This window comes from Melopsittacus undulatus, chromosome 6, assembly GCF_012275295.1.
Source record: "Melopsittacus undulatus isolate bMelUnd1 chromosome 6, bMelUnd1.mat.Z, whole genome shotgun sequence".
Lineage (NCBI taxonomy): Eukaryota > Metazoa > Chordata > Aves > Psittaciformes > Psittaculidae > Melopsittacus > Melopsittacus undulatus.
Genome location: NC_047532.1, coordinates 41,498,250 through 41,520,405, shown reverse-complemented (window position 1 = coordinate 41,520,405; position 22,156 = coordinate 41,498,250). Strand labels below are relative to the sequence as shown.

At 45.0% G+C, this 22,156-nt stretch overlaps 1 protein-coding gene across 5 annotated transcripts in view; it reads left to right on the top strand.

The window, feature by feature from the left end:
- Window positions 1–22,156, top strand: part of TNIK (TRAF2 and NCK interacting kinase) — a 161,369-nt gene that overhangs the window by 73,987 nt on the left and 65,226 nt on the right. For all 5 annotated transcript variants that reach the window (XM_031047057.2, XM_031047058.2, XM_031047056.2 and 2 more), the window contains exons 3-5: window positions 9,444–9,500; window positions 13,190–13,315; window positions 21,366–21,476. In XM_031047057.2, the coding sequence (XP_030902917.1) occupies window positions 9,444–9,500; window positions 13,190–13,315; window positions 21,366–21,476 (294 nt within the window). The remainder of the gene's footprint in view (window positions 1–9,443; window positions 9,501–13,189; window positions 13,316–21,365; window positions 21,477–22,156) is intronic.

The window sequence follows — 22,156 nt, the reverse complement described above, 5'->3', positions numbered from 1 at the left end:
TTAAGGTTGGTGCAGAAACCTGGTGGGTTTGTATTCAGGCTCCTTTCTGCAAGCCGAGAGACATGGGGCAGGTGGAGATGAAAAAGGTGAGAGCTCCATTTAACTGTCCTGATAGCAACTGCTGAAGTGTCTGGGTATCAAATTTGGAGAGATCCAGTGCTGGGCCCTAGCAGCTCATCCTGGGTCATCATGTTTGCAGAGAAACATGGGCCATGGAGGGGATATGGAGCAGCATTCACAGCTGTACCATGCTGTGAGCTGTGATGAAAGAAATACGGCCTGCAGTTACATGGAGAGACACAGAATGGGAAAAACTTGGGCTGGGAAAGCAGACTGGGCTGCTCAGTCAGGTTGGGTAATTCACCTGGACATGGACATGGCTGTTTTATGCCATTGGTAATTCAATGGAATGCAATGGAAATCCTTCATGTGAAAAACCATCAACAGCCATAGAGTTAAATTTCCTAGTTTATATGGTACATGGTCAAGAAATCACAGAGAACAGTTTTGGACTTACCTCCATACTCAGTTTTACCCATACAGGGACAAAACAAACCCGAAACAAACCAAAACCCGCAGTCATCTCTGCGTTACCTGGCTCCCCATGGCTGTCCCCTGCCATCAGTGCTCTCCGTCCCAGCTGCCAGAGGGGATGCTGAGCACTCAGATACGCAGGAGATGGTTCTCTCTTATGTTTGTTGGTTGAACAACCACCTTGCACTTTACATGCCACCTCCAAAATTGGATCTTGCTACTATGAAGCTAGATAGAGCAGGAGTCAAGCAGATGGCACTGAAGAGGTGTTTCAAGAAACTATGTTCCCATCAGCATGTGCAGTGTTTTTTCTGCGAGGGCCATTTTTATTACTCGGCTGCAGTTTGCAAGGCAGTTACTGATTTGGGGCATGGATTAAATAGCAGGTGAAACTTCACATGTTGAAATGCACCTGGTTTATGCATGGCACAGATAAATGGGTGTCGTAGTTTAAACCAAGTCCCCCTACTCCCGGAGAGTTAGGAAGGAGAATCCAAAGAATGTAGCCCCCACGGATTGAGATAAGAACGGTTTAATTGCTAAGGCATAACACAAAACCCCTACTGCCATTTACTACTACAAATAATAATGATACAGCAAACAGCAAGTGAAGAGAATACAACACCCCACCAGCCATCGACCCGTAACTCACTCCACCCTGCCTGGCCGAGCACCATGTGCTCCCTCCTCCATTTTTCTCCAGAGCTCTCCAGCTTTCTCTTTCCCAGTATGCCTCCTGGGCATCACGTGCTATGGTATGGAATACCTCATTGACTAGCCCGGGTCAGGTGTCCTGACTCTCCTTCCTCCCGGACTCCCCTCCTCCACCTGGCTGGAAAAAAACCTTGAACAAAAACACCCTCGAAACATGCTCAAACCATGACAATGGGGTACCAAAAACCGGAGGAGACTGAGAAGTACCGACGTTTGTTTGGTGTTCTGGGATGAATTACCATAGGAGGCAGCAGCACACACTTGCAGGGATTAAGCCCTGTCTGCTTTGCAGCAGGGAGCATGTTAGGAGCAATCTGTTTTGAAGGGGCCATTTTTAATACAAATACAGAAGCAGCAGCAGCCTTGCCACAATGCAAGGTAGAGACCTTGCTGATGCCCCTGAGCTCTGGACACAGTCACTTGTTCTCATCCTGAAGCATACAGTCTGAGGTCATGAGCAGTCCCAGGGATTACAGGGAAGGGTTTAGAGAGCTCTCTGTTGCCCTGGGGCATCTGTTCCTGTATCCCACACAGAGACAGTTTCATCTATGGTGAGAGCTGATGCCCTGAAGCTGGTAGGCTCATCCTGGAGTTTGGGCTTGAACATCGAAACCAGTGTGGCTGTGGCTGTGATAAAGCCAAGGAGCCCTGGGACCATGCAGAAATAGTTGGCTGTAGGGCAAACTGGGCTGCATACAGCAAAAACATAAGGAAATCAGGGTCTGCCTGGTGCTTGCCGACGCAAAAGCTGCAGTTCATACCTGAGTAGGTTTGTGGTGGTCCAATGCCACATGTGAACCAGAAAGGATCTGGAGAGAGGTGTCAGATGGTGCGATATCCTGGCCCATCAGAGGAGTCTGTGTCCTTCTTGAGCCATGCTCAAGAGCCAAGTCCTTTAGAAGACTGGGCAGCACTGTTCCCTGCACAGCTCTGCTTCCCACTGGAAGGAGCAACCTGGTGCTGCTATCAGAGACGTGGCCTGTGTGAAAGGGTGCCTTGTGGGTCTCTGAAACACTGATGTAATTTTAGTTATGAATACTGCAGTGTTGAATAGGCAGTGGTGTGAAACAGAAGCACAGTGGGGGTGTTAAAGGGTGGTAATAACATGGCTGTCATGAACTAATGTTATTGGGAACAGACTGTACTGCCTTCTTTTAGCTGCAAAAATGTGCACTGACAGGGAGGCTGAGGGCAAATGGGCTGTGCAGGAGGGGAAGGAGCACACTTGGGGACCAGATGCTGCCCACCCTGCCCTGGGGGGCTGCAGGTGATCAGCTGCTCCCCTTGGCAGACCTGCCATGTTGGACCTATGTGGGCTGGAGCAGAGAGTAAAGCTTGCAGAGGGCCTGGGAAGGTTCCAAGGAGTCCAGCAGTAACCAGCAGCATCCTTTTGCTTCTTCATCCCACTGGTCCTCTTTTGAATCCTGCTGCTTTGAGTGTGGGACCAGCTCTGGGAGTATTTTCCTAAGGCACTGTTCTTTCTCTTTTTTTAGACATTGTTCTTTGTCAGGAACATCTCTCCTTATTCCTTTGGTGTCTCAGGTTTCTTTAAACCCACTTTTAGTGTGTTTGCTGTCCTTGATCTCAGTCTCTGTCTGCTCTGTGTTGTTATGTTCAGTCCACTCATCTTCCAGCCTAGAACTTCTCTTGTTAAGCTTTAACCTCCTTTTAGGAGAGTAATGTTGGTTCCTGTGTCCTGGGGAAGACCTGCTGGATGCAGAAACATCTTGAAATCTGGTGTGCCACAAGGTTTCCTGTGACTGTAAAGTGCAGCTCTTCAAAACCCACAGCTTCAAACACTTCTGGACAAAGTCTGTGCACAATTCTTTGTGTGAGTGTGAAGCAGATCCACAACCAGTTCTTTGGTGGTAAATGCTGGCAATGCCATAGAGAGGGGGAAGCACTTTCTAACCAGTGTTTTTCCCTGGATGGGAATTAGAAGGGGTGCAAACCGCATCTAGAGGATCTGTATACAGAAACTTCTTGAAGGATTTGGGATTTCTGGTGCTGTTTTAGGACTTCTTACACAGATGGTTTTATACGAAGAAGAAAACCTCTCAGTTCTTCCTGAGCTGGAGAAGGGCTGGTGTCTTCAGCCTCCTTTGAACTGCAGGAGGGATAGGGAATGGCATAAATGCAAGTGGATGAGTGTCTCTCTTTTATATATAAGGGAATATAAGATTATAGTCTTGCTCACCTATATGCTATAGTGCATGCTATTTCTGGAGATGAATAATATGCTAATTAAACAATTTAGCTTGTTAATCTAATAATCCTGCCTTCTTTACTTAACGTCAGACCTGTTGTGGAGCTGCAGTAATGGAATTGCAGCTCTTCCAGCTGCACAGTCCTGATCAGAGCTTGGATTGATAGAGAGGATTAGAAATACTTCAGTCCAAAGGTCAGCTTTGTTCAGTCAACACAGAGCATCAGCTTGGCCCTGTGCAATTAGAGACGTCTGTGCTGGGAGAGGATTTATGCCTTTCTGAGGAGACGCTCTGGTTATTAATCCAAACTGAAGTATTAATAAAAATGCCCAGCTGAGGAGATTTGGGGGGTGGGAGGGGGGTGGGAGGGAAGTCCACATTATTTTTGTTTCTCTTAGAGTTTTTTTTAATGTTTTCCAGGATTTTACAATTTAAAATGTCGGAAAAGATGACAAATGTAAGGGAGGATCAGCTATGAATGAAATTTGTGCTTGCCCTCTCAGTGAAAGTCTTCTGCTCTCCTTACCAGCCCAAGGGCTGGCAGCAGGTTGGCCAGAGATAAAGAGCACTGCCTTGAGCAAGCAACCAGCTTTCTGCAGGAAAGCTCAGAAGGACAGAGGAACAAGTCTGGAAGCATCACCTGGCCAGCAAATGAGATGATGAGCATTGGATACACCTTTTTATCTTTTTCATAGATTTTTCCATTTCTGATGTCAGAGCATTGGCATTTCAGGCATGTTGTGTATATGAGAGAATGTTGTTTGCAGAGTGTGGTGAAGCCTGGGAGGACAGAGGGTGTTTTAGGTAGCTTTGTAAGCAGGTGGAGTTTGCCCTAAGTAGAAGGGCTCTGCATCAAGTCAGTCATGCCCTTTAGTGCCTTGGAAGAGTAATACGGTTGCTCTAAAACTCTCATAAAGCTGTTTGTGAACCCAAGAAAAGATGGAGAGGTGGAAATGTGTGCTGTAGAACACACTGCTGTCATGGTCATGCCATTTCTCTCAAAAGGGTAACACAGGTTCCCACTGCAAAGGGCAGGGGTTTTACTGCAATGTTTGGCTGAAAGGCAGTGAGATGGGGTCGAATCCCTGGCCAGATTGAGGACCTAGCCCCTAATTTGCAGGACTGTCACAAGTCCCCACTGGCTTGAAATCCCCCTGCTCTAGTGGCTGGGGTTAAGCATAGGCAGGAACAATAAGGTTTGGCTCATGATTGCTCTGTTTTAATCAAACAGATACTTTACTTTCTGTTAAAATAAACATTTTCCCCATCCTGTTACATGACTCACTTTTTCTTATACTGACCTGATATTTAGAGTATCTGATATTTTAATTACCTTCTCAGAGACATGGATTCATTTCAGATGTTTGAAGGGATGTGTAAACCAAGTGCAAAGCTGGAGTACATAATTTATAAAACAGCTTCTTTTGGAGATGTCTGAATTTTCACACTAGGATAAGCCATTTTTTTTCCCTATCAATAATTATTTTAGTCCCTTAAACTAGTTGGGGGGATGTTTGCACCCTGAAGATTGTTTTCAGTGGAAATGAAGTACAGAAATGTGCCTATATTTGGTAAAAGCTGAGAACAAATCACACCAGGTGCTATAAAATGGTCTAATTTACTGCAGGGTGGCAGTTTAGATGCACAATATCTCTGTTGGAAGGCAAAGTTCCTTCTCCCAGGAGAAATTGGATGCAGTTTTCCGTGCATTAGTGATAAAGTGCCTTCGTGCTAAAAATCTTGGACTGATCCCCTGGCTTGCCTGGAACAACCAAAAAATAAGGAACTGACGGGACCTGGACCAGGGACCTGCATGAAGTTCTGGCCTGTTCTAGGGGAGCTCTGCTGCAGAAGGTCTTGGATGCAGAAACAGTCTGGAGGAGATGAGACTCATGAGTGAATACTTTGATGGTGCATCTGCAGAAGCATGGCTTGGCAAAGAGTTTGTCATAGTGAGCACTTATGAAAAATGATACATTAACATAGAAAAATGAACTGGTGGCTTCTCACCTGGAAAATTGCCATGTTCCATGCCATTCCTATTGTATAAAGATGATGTGTGTTGATGGTGTTGAGGATGTGCTGTCTGATGTCACAGTTTAGAAGCAGGAGCTGGCCACTGGAAAAGGTAGTTGTTGGGTTGCTGGCATCAGCTTTATATTTTAACTACAACAAAAATGTAATGGAATAAAATGAGTTGGCAGGCTTCTGTCCTGCCCAAGTGGTAATATTCAGACTTTCATGAGATATTTTGTCAGTTGTCTCAGTGTACAGAGGTTTCTGTATGAAATGGGCTGTTCCTCGGGTTATATTTCTCAGCGATTAAATTTCTCAGCATTGTGGCCTGGTTCCAGCAAGGCTGTTGGTCTTGAAATTTCTGCAGTGCCTTGCAAGAGCACCCCACTTGTTTTAACACTTACATGTTACATGACTAAGGGCATGCAAAATGGCTGTATCAGAAGTGTTTTGCTTTAGAGTATCAGATATGCAGCAGGATATAATATAATGCCTGCTATGGGCATTATATATATATGGGGGCTTGGAGGCTGGGTGCCCTGGCTGGGTGGTTCAGGAGACGATGCTCTGCCCAGCTGAAGGAGACTGGAGCTCTTCTCAAAAGAGTGACAATTCTGTTTATGTGCCACTGTTTGCAGCAGGTGATGGGTCATGTGTTTTGTTGAAATAGGAGGAGACAGCAGAGGTCAATATGGTGAGATACATTTCTGGGTACAGAAATTGCACTGTTTGCTTAAAGGCGAAATCCATGCTTGTACAAGCAAACTTTTAAAGAGCAACAATTAATCACCTTTCTTTCTTTGAAGTGTGGACTTGAATTTTGGGCCAGGATATGTAGGTTTTATGTACAAAGGCTCATATCTAGGCTGCAGTTTATTTATTTAGTAAATAACATGCCTGAATGTATCAGCTGATATTTAAAGGTATTTAAGCAATTTTCCCATTATGTGTCAGTCCATTACACTTTATGGAGCGTGAGGACCACAGCTTTTGAAGAAAAGGACTTGTGGTGTCTGCTTCATTTGCAGAAATTAGTCTTAATACTTACATTATCAAGTTAGTGATAGCTGATGTAACAGTTTGAGAGTAATTAGGAGCATGAATTTATGCTCAGATGGATGTTTAATTAAAAACTGTGGCAGCTTTGAAGTTCATGCTTGCATAATCTTGAGGCTGAAATGTGGGTTTATACCCAAGTGAACCTTGGCAGCAAATCTGGAGAGGGGAAAAACATGATTTAGTAGCCCTGTTTTCCTCCTGTTTGTTTTACACCATTGCAGCCATCATGGTGTCTGTAACAGTGCTGAATTTATGAAGATGAAGCCGATCAAGCAGTTCAGCCAGAACATCTTGTAGCCAGAACCTGCTTTTAGGGAAAGAAGCAGGGAGATACTGGAAGATGCTTGTGTATTTGAGACCTCCAGGAGCTGTACTCCAGGTGATGCTGGCAGTGGTCCTTCAAACCTTGCTGTGCTTACTGTGAACAGCCAACATGGGGTGGTGTAAGTGCTGCCCTGTGTTGACTGGAGAGAGAGAGAGGTGGGTAAAATATGCTTATGTCCAAAGCGAGGGTGAAGCCATGCAGGAGTTTGAGCCCTGAGGCAAGATGGGCCTGGTGGTGGGATGGTGGTGTTTTGTGGCAGGCTGGGCTTTGGGAGAATGCCAGTCCTCTTGCATATCTTGCTCTCATATACAAGCAGCTGGAAGCAGCTCACCCACCACCACAAGCGGAAGAATTCAACAATGCCAGGAGACAAAGAAGGCGAGAAGACAAAATGTTACAGATTGCTAAAGAGCAGATCAGCTCATTTTCTGCAGGCAGACAGGGGGCAAGACAGGAGGCGAGGAGGGTTCAGGGAGCAAGGATGGCTGTGGTGATTGCTGCTCCCCTCCGTCTTCCTTCTCTCTTGTCACTGCAAATGGTGGTGGCTGTGTGGTCTGAAGGCTCAGAAGTGATTGCCTAACCCTGGAAGGGTCCCATCCTCCTGAAGGCTTTGCCTAGAGGCAGCTGCATCCTCTCCAGCATCTCCAGGGTAAGCTCCCAATCTCCAGACTCCAGTGAAGGCATCTGCAGTTTTGACCCACATCTCTGCTGGGGGAACAGAGATAACTCAGATGCAGGATTTGGGCTCAGTCATTGTGTGGTTTTCTAGTGAAGACTTCTGCTGATAGTTGAAAGAGAAAAGCCAACAAGTTTTGATGGATGGAGGACATACAGGAGAGAAAAGCTTTGCAACAAGGGCTCTATGGTACTTTTCTTGGTCTTGATACCCCAGTCTGCGTTTGTAGCCTCCTTACAGCAGTGCCATATTCACACTGGACAGTGTAGCACTTGCCACTCATTAATTAGCAGTTTCAATTTGCCTTGGTTGGCTTGGGTAGAAATGGCTCCACTGCCCAGTCCATCTGGATACTTTGAGAGACAGCAGGGACACAGATGCTTCTGGTCTTGCTTCCAACCTTTGGGCACAGGCACTTGCTTCTGCATGACCAGCATGCACGAGGTGGTTGGAGGCTGATGCTGTTGAAAGGGTTTATTGCTGCATTGCATCTGTCACTTTCAGTTCTCAGTATTTCTCCTGCAAAACCAGGAAAGTCTACAGTAGGGTGAAAATCAACTGACTTTTCTCAACTATGTATGATGCTTTCACTGCAAATATCTGTTTTGAGCACAATGGTGGAAAGGGTGGAGGAACCTTCAATTTAGGGAAAAGCTCATATTTTTCTCACTTTCTGCTATGCTGCAGTTTGACCCCAGTCAGCCTCTGCTCCTCATTGTGTCCTTGGTGCATTAATTACCAATGCTGCAGGGCAGGAGCTGCCATTCCTCTGTGTCCTCCATGCCATATCTCATGTGATAAAGCCTTGGGCTGCTCCTGTAGTAAGAAGTGACTGGGAAATAGGGATGCTTCCCTTTGCCTCTCACTTCTCCTGCTGGAATCAGTGTTCACTGGTTTTACTAGAGAAGTCAGCTTCTTTTCCTCTGACTCTGTCCTTTTTGTAAGCAGAGTATGTGCCCTGCACAAATGGAGGAAGGGGGGGGAATGATTTGATATGAGTAATTTTGATATGATGTTGGGTGATCTGTTTCTTTGGAGAGGAGCAAAGGCTGGGAATTGGCTTCCTTGGTAGCAGTTTTGTTGGTTTTAACACCCCATCAACAGTTTGGGCTCTTTCATAGTTTTCCCCATCACTTCCAGGCATTTTTTCCATTAGGATCGATAATAGTTGATCACTATGCAACAAGCAGTTCATTGCAGGGACTTGCTCATTTTTTGGGTGCCAAAAACCAAGGAGGCCGTATGTGCTTCTCTTTCCATGCTGGCTCTTGAGCATCTCCTCTAGACGCATGCTCCCTGCTTATGCCAGCACTGAAGATGGAGTCACTTCCACATCCAAGAAGTAAATCTGGTTTTAAAAACCTCTCTAGCTTGCTAACCAAGGCTTTTACACAATAACTAAATTTGTGGACAGAGTGTATAATGATGCCCCGAAGGCTAGGATCCCTGTGGGTCCAAGGTCTGTGAGAGCTGGAGCTCACACATAAGAGGCCTAGAGCCAGTGCCATGTGGGGTACCCCAGACAGCACATTTCCATCATCACAGCTCCAGCAGACCACTTTCAGCCGAGTCATGCTCTGTGCTCAGGAGAACCCCAGAGCTGTTTTTGTTTGTTTGTGGTTTTGCTTTTTGGAGGTTTTTTGGTTTTATTGTTTTGCATGGCTGAGCATTAAAGGATATTTCCAGCACTTGTTTGCCAGGAAAATACAGCATTAAAGGCCCTTTATTAATTAATTGTAATGGCAGGAGGGAATCGCTTTCCCATCATGGCTGCTGTGAAGATGCTCTTGAAAAAGAAAAAACCCCCAAGCTGCAGATGCTGCCAGGACCAGGAGATTGTTTAAGGATATTGTTCACTGTGAGTAAAACATTGGCAACAAGCGGAAACTAACTTCTCCTTTTTCTTTTGCAGGGTCGTCATGTTAAAACAGGCCAGCTTGCTGCTATTAAGGTTATGGACGTCACCGGGGTAATGTATCCTCTTGCATCCTTAAATTATAGAAAAGAGGGGAAAGGGGATGGGGTTGTGATAATGTGAGTGTTGGTGGAAGGCTTGTGTTCCTGGGATGCGAATCCCTTGTGCCTTAGTGTGAAATGTGCCATTAAGAGGTTTTGGTTTTAATAAATGTGTGAGAGAAAAATAAATCTGGAAGAGTTTGGGAGATTAAGTAATTTTATGCTGAAACAAAGCAGCATCAAGTTCCAGCAGTGGCTCTTTTGAATGTATTAATAAAATCTGAAGAAAATTGTAGGAACATGATCACATATTCATAACACATTTCAGTTTCTTCAAATCCGTGTTTTTCTCTGAAAAGCTTTTGTTCACCAAAATTACGTGCAAGCATTGTTATGAATAACTTTACCAGGCAAGTTAAATTACCCCTGTGCATCCTACTGATAAAGAGGAAAAAATACACTATTCTGGTCTCAGAAATGTGGCTCTTTTAAAACTTGTATCAGAATAAGGCACCCAAGATTTTACAAGTTACTAAATGTGTAACAGGATTTAGAGGAAAGAATAGTTTCACCATTTCCCAGTGCCCACAAAACAAAAACCATAAAAGAGTGGAATTGCTGTGATCCCTAAAAACCTAAACAGATGCATGTAAGAGAGTGACACGAAAGTGGTTTTTCATGCATAATTGTAAGTGCAGTATTATGCATCCCAAAGTTTCTGCCTACATAAATGATGCCATTAAAATCTGGGAGTAAGAATATGTTTTGTTATGTGGGGTTTTTCTTTCTCTGTTCTTTTGCTGTTTTGTTTTTTTTTTTTTACTGGAATATAACACATTTCAAAATTTAGGGCTCAATCACATCTACCCACTGTATTTTTCCCAATTAATGATGTCTTTTAATTGGCTTTCAGGATGTTCAGCATATGCAGAATTGCCGTGCTGTGAAGGCAGTCACCTGTCCTCAAGAGTGTGTTTTGAAATACTCTAGATGTTGTGTTTGGTGTTAATATCTATAGGACCTTGAGGTTCTTTTTCGTGCTAATAGGTGACAAGATGTGCTGAAATAAATCTGTAAATGTGAATGAGATCTGTTTCTGTTTACTTGCAATAGTTGCAAGTGCCATTTATCTAGTTCTCATGAGAAGCAGGCTCTAATGGAATGGGCAGACAATGTGTCTTGGAATCCTGCAGAGAATAGAATTAGTGTGGTTATCGCAGCCATAGCCATCTGCAGTTTCATGGAGGAAGTTTTCGGAATGTGAAGCCCCCATGTTTTTAGTGAGCTCCCAAGCCAGTGTCTCATTCCAGCTACATGCCTTGCACTAAGCCCCCGAAGGCTCCTGACAATCGTGCCTTGTTTAACTCATCTGTACTCTCGCTAATTATCTGTTAGGGAAGATTACAGCATAGAGGCCCTCAAATTACAGCACATGATTGTTTAGGGCAGCCACTATCTCTGAATTAAGAATTTGGATTCATTTTCCAGGGGCTGGTCCTGCTGTATGCTGCATGACCAACTTCCAGCAACGGATGTAACGGAATTGGTTGGTGGAGGCAAAGTGTGGCAACAAAACCTTTTCTGTGGGTTTTGTCAGTTTTGGGGTTGGAGTAGTACAGCAGTTCGCTATGATAATTCCTTTTTCTTCCCTCCCTCGCTGGATTTACTGGTGGTGATTGCTGGCAGTAGTCCTGCTTGGAGCAGGAGGTTGAACTGGAGACCCCAAAGCCTGGCTGTACAGATGTGTCCTTGGGTGCCATCCACAGCTCTGATGCTTTGGAGGTTTTATTTCCTCGTTGTGAATACTTCAGCCTGAAGAAGGATTCAAGATAAAGCCTTAGATTAAGTGTCCCTGTGCCTTATCTCCATTTTTCCTAGAGAGCCAGGAATGAGGTGGGGGATGACTGAAGAGCTGGCCAGTGGTACTTGGGGAGCTGGTGAGGTTTTGTGCTGACCACCCCTCCTTGCTCCCAGTGTTGTTGAGCATCCACCTGTTTTTTTTGTTGCAGAGGGCATGGGGCCTGATAAATTGTTCTATTCCCTGGTTTCCTGGGCAAATGAAAGCAAGCAAAGTTGTGTTGACTGGTTGAAGGAAAGAGGTGCTAAAGGCCTTCTAGAATAATTCCCAGGTTTTCCTTGCAATGTTTGGACCTGTTCCTCATCCTCTTTGGTGCTTACACTCTCATGTTTCTGTCAAAGATAAAAGTGGAGTTTGTTTATACAAGCTCCACCTAGCTACTACTTCTGTTTGTTCCTCCTGTCCTCATCTTCACTGTTCTTTCCTGAATTCTCTCCGGAAGACTGTAGTCATCAAACTACTTTCTGTGGTAGTTTGGGAAGAAAGCTGTATGTCTGTCTGTGTTGCATGACACCCTGTCAGGGAGCACTGCTGTTTGCCAGGGTGTCTTGTCCTTTGTCTGTTTGTAAAGCTTAAGTCTGGATGAAGCAGGTGAGGGACACAAAGGTAATAAAGAAGTAACAGTCCTTCTGGTCCTTTTATGATAAAGGTTATCGACATCAAGGCACTAACTGCTGCTCCACAGCTTGCAAAATTAAAGTGGGCTGGACTTCAGTCAGCTTAAAATAAAACCAGAGCATGTTTGATGGTCATGAAAGCGAAGAGCTAGGACATCAAAACAGGTATCAGTGCAGTTCTTCTGCCTTGGCTGCTTCAGCTACTGCTGTGTTGCAGATGGGACAGAGAGAGGCTGTGGCAACCCAAAAGAATAATGCTTGTCACCAGGGCCAGGTTAGTCTGGTGAAGAGTTTGTGCACAGGCAACAGCATCCTCCTCCCCACATGGTGCCACCAACAGCACCTGGTGTCCCCAGACGTCTTGTGCTGCTTCCAGGGTGGGCAGGAGCAGGGTATTGGATGGCCAAGATATACATAATGCAGAGCACTTATGCCATCCAGTGGTTTCTAGAAAGCCATCTTCTTGGGCCTCTGATGGATTCGGGAGTGTGTATCTGATGCATTACTTGGGTAACACAAGTATGGTTGAGCTTACGAGCAACACAAGACTGATGCAAGTTGTGGTATGAACCATAAAGGAATTAGTTTAAAAAGATGGAGGAATGTCTAACCTACTGTAAACATGCAAGTCTGGCACTGGTGCACCTCTGAATGGAGAGCGTGTCTCCATGTGAGGGCTCAGTTCCTGGCCAGACCTCGCTTTGCTTGGCCGGCTCCTCCTGGTGTGTACTTACAGTTGTAGACATTCAGCTGCTCAGGAGCTTCCCAGGGCACTCTGCTCTGGCCTATGCCGCAGGGTTTGAAGCAACACACAGGGATGGTTGGTCATTAACTCATGTGAGAGGTCTGCTTCCCCCTTAAGCTCTGCCAGCACCTTTGGGATCCTGCTCTGGAGGAAATGCAGGACCTGAACCATTGGGAAACTACCTGATTTCCACACTGCCTGAAGATCTGTCCAGTTCAGTGCTCAGAAATGCAGCAGATGCTTCAAAGTGTGTGTTTTCTCCTTAGCTTTTCACTCAAGGAGCAGCCCATTAGTCTTCAGTCCAGACCTCAGGCTCTCAGGGTTTGGCTGCAAAAAGTGGCTGTAAAAAGTGGTTCAAGGAAATTTTGGAGAGTTTGGTCAGAAATAGGGGGCTTGGAAGTTCACCATCGTACAAAGAGAACTGGGAGTCTGTGAAGTGCAGCCTTTTAGAGCCTCTGGTTTTTCTTTTCGCCTCATCCCAGGATGAAGAGGAAGAGATCAAACAAGAAATTAACATGCTGAAGAAGTATTCTCACCACCGAAATATTGCTACGTATTATGGTGCTTTTATTAAGAAGAACCCACCAGGAATGGATGATCAGCTCTGGGTAAGTTGCTTTCTTTTCTTTAAAACAACCGTTTTTTGATACGAATTATTTACTCCATGTTGTCCTCTTACTGCCACCCATATTGCACAAAAAGATCTTATTTTGCATGTCTTTTTCAGAGCCATGGCTTTGAAAAGGCTCTTCCTGCACTGCAAAATGCCATGAAATCTTTGCAAACTGATGATAAAACCATTTCTATTCTGAATTGTCACTGACATCTTTGTTACAATTTTTAACTGAGAGTTATTCCATCCTGTGAAAATAAATGGATCAAAAAAAAAACCCCAAAAGCAGTTGGAGGGAGCAGGGAGCATTGCTGGGAAGATGGAGGCTGGAAGGAGGGTAGTGGGCACGTATGGTTCGTGCTAACTCTCAGCACTGCTTCTCATGCTTAATCTTTCCTGGACCCAGTGCATACAAATAAAGAAGAGAGGGATGGCAGAGGTTGAGCAGGAAGGTCTGGGGCTGTCCAGTTACTTCAGTGAGGATGCCTCATGTTGCTGAAGGGCTGCAAGCTGCTTTGCTTGTCCATAAATCCTTGGGTGCTTCCTCCCACTTCTCCCCTTGTCAGTGGCTTGTCGGTTGTTGTTGGAGCATTGGAGCCCACCTCCTTGTGGGCAGCTGGCTGGTGCTCACTGGGGCTGGGCAGGGTGACAGGCACCACAGGTTAGGGCTCTGGGCACTGCTGTAAGGGGATGGAAAATTACTTAAAGTTACTGTGCTGTGTTCTGAGTTCCACTGTGCTGATCTGAGTCTGCGGAGCAACAGCCTGCAGCCCCCATAGGTGTCTGACCAGCAGTCTGAGATCCTGCTTTTCTTAGTACAGCATTGAAGAGAAAGCTGTGTTTGAGTTATCTTAAATATAATAACCTGGATGTTGTCCTGTAGTCTAAATGGAGTTTTTTTTTTCTTACAGTCTTTTAAATCCAGTCAGTTCTGACCTATCCACAGATGGTTTCCAAAGTTTTATGTATCTGAACAAGATTGCTAGAGTCTTAATTTTTCAGGGGTAGCAAATATCTGTGGTTCATCCACGAGACCATGGAGACACTGAAGAGCAGAAGCATGCTCCTCCCTGGAATTTCTGGGTATTCTAGGCTTTATTCTAGCAAAAGGTCCAATGGCTTCAGGAGTTTTCCCCTGCATCCGCATGCCAGAGCATCAGGGACAGTGGCAGCTGGGGGGGTTTGGTGAACACTCCTGGGACAGAAATGGAGCTGATGGGCTTCTGCACCACTTTGCTACCAGGACTTTCTGCTACACTGAATTATTGGAAGACTTGGGGTCTTGGACTCCAGGGACTCTTCTTACTTGGGTGTTGGGGTTATTTTTGGTGGGAACTCTTAAAACACATGTTCTTTTCAGCTGGGCTGGGATTCAGTGAGGAGAAAGCTGTCAAGCTGAGAAATGCCTTTTCATCCTGTGAAATTCCATTTGGCTTTAGCTGGTTTATAATCTGTTAAAAAAAAAAAAAAAGAAAAAAGAAAAGAAAGTTTAAAAAAAAAGAAAAACAACCCACAACATTTCCCCTGGTGCTGCTGGAGTGCCTGGGGGAAGAAAAACCCCACCAACTGTGTGCCAAAGTCCTCAATAGCAACAGAAGCCCTCCCTTGAGCTGGGCTTTGCTCAGTGCCTTTATGCTGCTTGGGTTTAGAGTTAGCATGATCTGAAGACGATTTGTTGTGTTTGTTTTTTCTTCAGCTCTGGTGCAAAAAACTCTTGGCATGTACAAGTGATAATAAAATAATGGCTTTTTTAAAATGATTGTCCCATCCAGAGCAGGCCAGACTTCCAAAAAGAAAAGCTCTGTAGAAAACTCTTTGGATTAAGAGAGGCACTTTCATCAATCCCCATCATCATGAAAGAGCAGAGGATGCTGTACATGCTGTATCACCTTCAGATGCCCAAAGTCAGGAGGAGAACCTTGGTCTGCCTTGGTGGGTAACCCAGCCATGCAAGGAGAGAAGGTGTTCATCACCCAGCTGTGCTGCTTCTCTTACCCCTGGAAAAGGTGGACTAGATAATCTGAATTCCCTTTCAGACAGCTAACTCTGCTCTCAATTTTGGGGCCTTTCTCATGGGTTTGTGATACAAATTCTTGCAAAAGCTGCTTTTCTTGCACTGAAGAGTGCTGGGGGGTGAGGTCCATGCTCAGTGCTGAGGCTGTTTGAGGTATTCACAGGAAAGCACCCTGGCTGTGGAGGAGACCTGTGCTGGTAGTGTTGTGTTAAATAGCTGTTGTTGCAGGATCTGATTGAATTAGGACTTGCAAGAACTGTATCAGTCTTGCTGCACAGATAAAGGCTTGTTTATTTTTCATTGTCCCTTTGTTGAAATAAAACGGTTTCTGATAATGCCCAAGTAATTCTTTTTATCGACATTCAGGAGGCTGATACGGAAATAAAAAACAGGGAACTCTTTCAGTGGAGATAAAGATCTCTCGGAAACGCAACAAGCTTCTGACATGAAGTATTGTCATCGCTTCTGCTGCTGTGATGAACAGGTGTTTCGGTGCTGCTGCTCCATTCGGCAGCAGCCACTTGCCTGAAAGATGAGTCTACAGAACAACCGAGTGTTCCTCAGATCAAAGAGCTGTATGGAGGATATCTTAGCAGGTGACAGTGGAGATGTACATCACAAATCCAATATGTTGAGAAAGAAAAGGCAGTAACAGTTACAGTGGCAACCTTTTTGAAACATAAAAAAATAAGAGGCAGGCTTATTCCTGTGTTGGATAAAGTGTTACTTTCTGGGGGGACTGTGGACCTTTAGGAGGGATTGTGCCTGTCTAACTGGGACAGAGGGGTCCTGCCCAGGAGGATCTGTCGTGCAAGGGGTGAAGAGAGGGTGGGCTGCAGAAGCTGGGGAAGTGACCCAGGGAATGGTGAGGACCCAGTTAATCAATTAACTGCTGCTTCTTGGAGTTAAACTCATTAAATTCCCTGTGCTCATCTCAGATTTAAAGTATGGGTTACCAGGCTGCACATAACCCAGAGGGGTTGTGTTGAGATACTTGGAGGGGATGTGGGGAGGTTGATGGTAGGAGATAGGGCATTCGTTAGTGTGAACTTGCTGGAGTAGGTGACCCCTTCCCAAAAGACCTTCTCCTCAGCACATCACCCGCCCTGACAAGCTGCTGGAAGCTGCAGGCTCTCTACATCATTCCCATAGTTTTAACACAGCGTATACATCTGCAGGTCAATAGAAGTGACATTTCGGCTGGATGTTTGTCATCTGCCCTTGCTGTCCATGGTGCACTGAAACCATCGATGGAGAAGCCCTACCATGCATGGGCAGCAGGCAGAGGGGGGTTTGCAGAGCGTGGGGGCTGGCAGCATCCCGGGGAAGAGCCTACCCTATGTGGTCCCCAGGGACCATCAGTGCTGGCCGCAGATGGATGGCTGCCATGGCAACTCTGCCTGCACCCGGAGCCACATCTGTCACAAAAAGGGGGAAAATTGCTAACATTCAGGTTGCCAAATACCTGATCATGAGGAGCATGTTGGCATGGCCTCTGATGTGTCATCTGGCGCAATTCTGGGCAGTAAGGAATTAGAGTGATTTAGGACCAGTGGCTAAGTCAGGATGGCACTGCTGCAGCCATGCAGCACTCAGGGCTGTCACTGTGTAGTTGCAATGTGTTTTTTCACTGTGTTGAGCTTTAGAGCCCTATTGAATCATGGCAGGGTGGTGTGAACAGTCACAATGAGTATCTGGGGAGCAAAAATGGGGACGGGGAGGCTCCACTGAAAACAGTGCACAAGCACTGGGTGACACCTGTGCAGCTTCAAGCAGGATTGCTGTTAATCTGCTTATAGGCACTGAAAAATAGTTTTGGACAGTTGCAGATAACCTTACATCACAAGAATTAAATCATTAAACATTTGAGAGGGAATGGTTTTTGGTTGAGCTGTAATTCTCCCTAGTTCCTCCAAGCCTTGCAGTCCCAGGGAGTGCGGCTGCTCCTCCAGCCCCTGACCGAGAGCCTGGGGTAAGCAGGAAGGCTTTCTGCTGCTGTCTGGCTGAGTAAGCCAATGCTATATCATTCTCATTCCTCTTCAAAGCAATGTCAGTGCTGTAAACATTGCAAGACTGGGAGCACGGCTCCTTTCGCTGCCATCCCTTCAGCCTGCTCTGGACCTGTGGTGGCAGCTGCCCGCCAGCTCCCCAAGGAGCTAGCCCCAAAGTGTGGGGAGGTGCAGGCAGGGCACAGCCAGGCACGTAATTTATTTATGAGAATGTGCAAGAGCAGTTTGTTGCTGCTTTTGGAGAGGAGAGCTCAGAGCAGCACTGGCCCCCACCCATGTGTGCTGCTGCAGCAGCATCGCAGCCTGCTCCTGCCGTAACACCAACTCAGGCAATTAAAACCTGTGCTTATCTTCCTACAGAGCATTTTAGTTGCTGCAATAATACCAACTCCGTGACTACTTCTGTTTCTGAAATGGGCATCAGCTTTTCTGCTGATCCACCAAGTGAAAGTCTCTGTGTTTTTTAATGTAATGCTCTATCGCTGGCTCCGTGTGCCACAATGTGTGTGATGAGGGACCTTGTTGCAAGAGAGCCATGCTGTGGGGTGGGACGGGAGGCTTGAGTGGCCTGGGTGTATGGGACTGCATTGCTCCTGTGTTCTGTTTACACACACAGCAGGACAAAGTATTTCCAGCAGCATTCAGTCATGGCATGTTGCATGTTTGTTTTCTGTAATTTAGCAAAGCCACTTTATTCCTGGGGTGAGGAATAGAAACATGGAAGGATTTGGCTTACAGAACAAGGATTTGAATTATTCTGGGGGGTTTCTCTGGACAAGCTGGACCAGTTCACCAGTCACTGGATTGGGATTTCTATGCTGGAGATACTCAGGTTTGAGCCCTTCCATGGGGAAGAGATGGGAGCAGAGGTCTTACTGGCCATTCGCAAACTGGGGAAAGTGGTGTTGATTTGAAAGCTGCAAAGCCTCTTTAAACAAAAAAATAATGAGACAACAGAACACAGAGTTTACAGCTGCTGCTTCTGAATTTGCCTTGCTTATGAAGTTTGCTGTCACTCTGTTATGAAGAGCTAAGTAAATGCTAAATGAACTGTATTTAAAAATACTTCCTCGATAAATAGCATTGCAAATTACATTTCAGAAGATGATCTTACCTTTAGCCTATCTTGATAATTTTAATTATGGTTAATAAAAATTCAATCTACATTTCAAGTTTGTTGTCCTACACATCATGACTTCATCCTTTAACAAGATTGGTAATGCTGCATATGTGTGCAGGGCAAAGCACTCACCTAAAGCCATGGGACTAGAAAGAAAGTATAAGTGCCATTTGAAGTCTTATGTGAATATGCTAAGCTCTGCCCTAAAATCAGCTGAAACTTTTGTTCCCTTTTCTCCTATAAGGCAGTTTGTTGGTTTCCAGCCTAAATATATCCATCAAGTGATGATATATTGATATTATGCCAGTACTTTGTTCTTCTCTCTCTCTGGTGCTTAATTGTCCACACTGTTGACAGCATACACTCATATTGTGTAGTCATCCATTCCCTGGGTGGCTGAACAAGTCCTCAGGTAATCTGAGAAGACCTGATCATCTTCCTGTATCTGCTCGAGTGTGCATTTATCGTTCATAAGCTCCATCACGCAGCAGGACACAGTGCTGTGGGTGAGAGCTCACCTGGCCTCTTGGCATGGCTCCTTAGCCATTACCTGTGTTACTGTTCTTTGGAGTGCCTTTCTGTTAGTAACACATAAAAAATGCTGAGCCCCCTTGGCCCCTGCCCAGCTGGACCTGGAGCCTGCTGGTACTGCCAGAGATCTGCTGGTGCTGGGTATTTTCCTATGGATGTCCCTGCCCATGGCAGGGGGATTGGAACTAGATGATCTTAAGGTCTTTTCCAACCCTAACTATTCTATGATTCTATGATGTTACAGGACTGTGGAGCTCTTAAAAATCCGAGTTGTAAACATATCCCATGGGGGTTTCTCTTTCTCTCTCTGTTTTCTCTTTTCCCTTTTCTCTTCCCTCTCTCCTCTCCTCGAGATTTCACAATTACAGATTAGGAATATATCAGCAGTTTACCGTATTATTCACTTCCTGGTGCAAAATTAATCTTTGCTGTGTGGAAACCGAGAACAGGGCAGAGGACTGCATGAACTGCCAGGTCCATAAAGATAATCTGGCAAATTAACAGATACACTGTGTATTTTTAATGGGATTTCTTCCACCTTCTTTTAAGCATTGTGATTGCTGTATACATAGTATAGCATGCCCTTCCTCTTCATCCTGCTCCAAACCTTGGTGAGAGCCTGTGAATGAATTTCCATGGAAAGGTGCTGGAGAGGGCAGCCTTTTGGGTTGGAAAGTGTTTGTGGCTAGCTCAGCTATCCAGGGTTTTCCTTTCAGAGCTTGCTGTCATGGTATCCCAAATGTTCATTTAATCAGAAACACATGCAGACACTGATAGTCCCCACGTGTCAATCATTTTAAGGGAATTAAAAAAGGAAAAGTGGCTTTGGAACTGGTTGTTCCGTTATTCCCTGTTGGTGAGCAGTAAGTAACCTGTGACTTAAGCTGTGTCCTAGTGACCCAGCTGGTTTGCTTGTCTCCTCCTGGGGTGGGAGAGCTGCAAATTCTGCAGCACCATCCCTTGTCCTTGCATGGGGCAGGGTTTGGCTAGTCACACGTCTATTTCTTGAAGCCAGTTTGCTGACACAACAGAGACATACAAATTATTTTTCAGCTGTCAGTTTAGGAAGGCAAGACAGACTTGATAACAAAACTGAAGACAGGAGCATGGTCAAACCCAACTAAGGTATAGTCTGCTCAAGTATGGTATTTAATGTGAAGGTTTATAACAGTAGTATATCTGTATTTTATGGTTGTTTATGATAGTCTTTTGAATTACTGCATTTGAGCTATTTGATTAGCAGTAACTCTTTTGCAGTTTATTTCTCTGCTCTTGGCCTGTGCTTCTAATACAGTGATGTCACTTGCTTGGAGAACATCAAATGCCATGTAAGCTTCTCACAGTAAGAAACTAAACACACACATAGAAGAATCTGACAATGCACAACTCATAAGGGAATATCTTTTAGTAGCAAGCTGATCTAATTGGAAAATGTGGTTTAACATCTGAGAGAAACACTTGCACAGGTTTTAGAGGACGCTTGTTGCATGCATGGGCTGTACTCCCTTTCTGAAGCACATGATGGCTCCTGTGTGCCCTAGAGATCCATGATGTCCCTGGGAGGCAGACACACCCCATGTTGTTTTTATAACATTTATTTCACAGTTGCTGCATGATATTAAGTCTGGGCCTGGCTTAGATCACTGTACTTCTAGATTTAATTTTGTGAAACTTTGGAAGTGGTACAACCGGTGGTGCCCAGTCTCATTTGAACAAACCTGAGCAGCAGGCTGCCAGCTTTGTCCTGGACAGGCTGAAGCTACTTGGCAAGCTTTCCCTCAAAGAAGGTTTCCTGCCCAAAAAGGTGATAAAAACCAAAGACCTTCTGGTTAAAAAAATAGAAAATAAAAATTGAAGAGTGTACCTGTTTTGTAAGGTTGTAGGAAGTTTTCAAATGTCTGTCTTGTTGCCTTCACACTTTCAGAGTTGAAGAACTTACATGCTAGAGGTAGAGTTTTACTTGTATTACTGTTTATACTAAACATTGATTGTAAGTATAAAGTATGGTATGTAGTGGGGAGTATGTATGGGGAGTATGTGGTATGTAGTGTCTTTCAAGGTGGAGAGATTTCAAGGTTTCCACTTTTCTCTGCTGATTTTCTGCATTGGACTGATCACTGTTCCTTGTTCCAAATCTTTTGGAGAGCAACAAGCCTTTCAAGCTTTCCAGCCTTCTGTTGTTTCACTTTTACAACAGAACCTATGTGGTTTACAAGCTGATAGGCTCAAGATTATGTCCCAGTGGCTCTGCATAGCACTGTGGTGGCCCCACAGTTACATTGCCAGTGTCGGGGTCCTACCCTGGGGTCAGGCAGCCTGGAGGATGCTGTCACTGTCATTACAGTAATGGCATTTTTGTTCTGTTTGGCAGCTGGTGATGGAGTTCTGCGGCGCAGGCTCTGTCACTGACCTCATCAAGAACACGAAGGGGAACACCTTGAAGGAGGAGTGGATTGCCTACATCTGCAGAGAGATCTTACGGGTATGTGCTCAGAGGGAGCTGAATGTTGGGGGTTGTTGAAGTGTTGCAGCTGGTGCTCAGGAGACATGGAATGACTGCCACACTGCCATGGGCTGGAATCTTTAGCTAAGAGAGCCCTTTAGCTCTCTTAGTTCCCTTACTTTTAAACCCTCTTTTTTTCCTTCAACAACAAAAAAAATTAATTAAATCCTTACTATTAATAGGGCAAAGATTTATTTACATTAGAATTGTATTTTCAATTTACAGAAAGGTGAGCACTAATAAAGTCTGTGGGAAGAATCTTCTTTATTCAAATGCACCCTATGTTTTATTAAATCCACATATCTCTGGCTTTAATGAGGATGCTGCAGCTTTTATACCCACAAGATAAATGTTTGACTGGAATGTCTTAAAATGGGCTGTGCCAGAGTCTTGTACTGGGAGATGTCAGCTTCAGCAAAGGCTTGCTTGCATCTTGCACAGCTGAGGTTTTATGATGTTATAGGGATGGTTGCCCAAAATTAAAGCCTGTCATTCCATGAACAGAGGTTTTGTTCAAGAAGAAACAGAAATATTGGACATGTGAAGTAAACCTGAAGAAGAGCATTCTTCAAGTGATAGGATGAGAAAAAACAGCCTCAAGTTGTGCCTAGGAAGGTTTAGATTGGGTGTTAGGAAAAACTGCCTCACCAAAAGGGTTG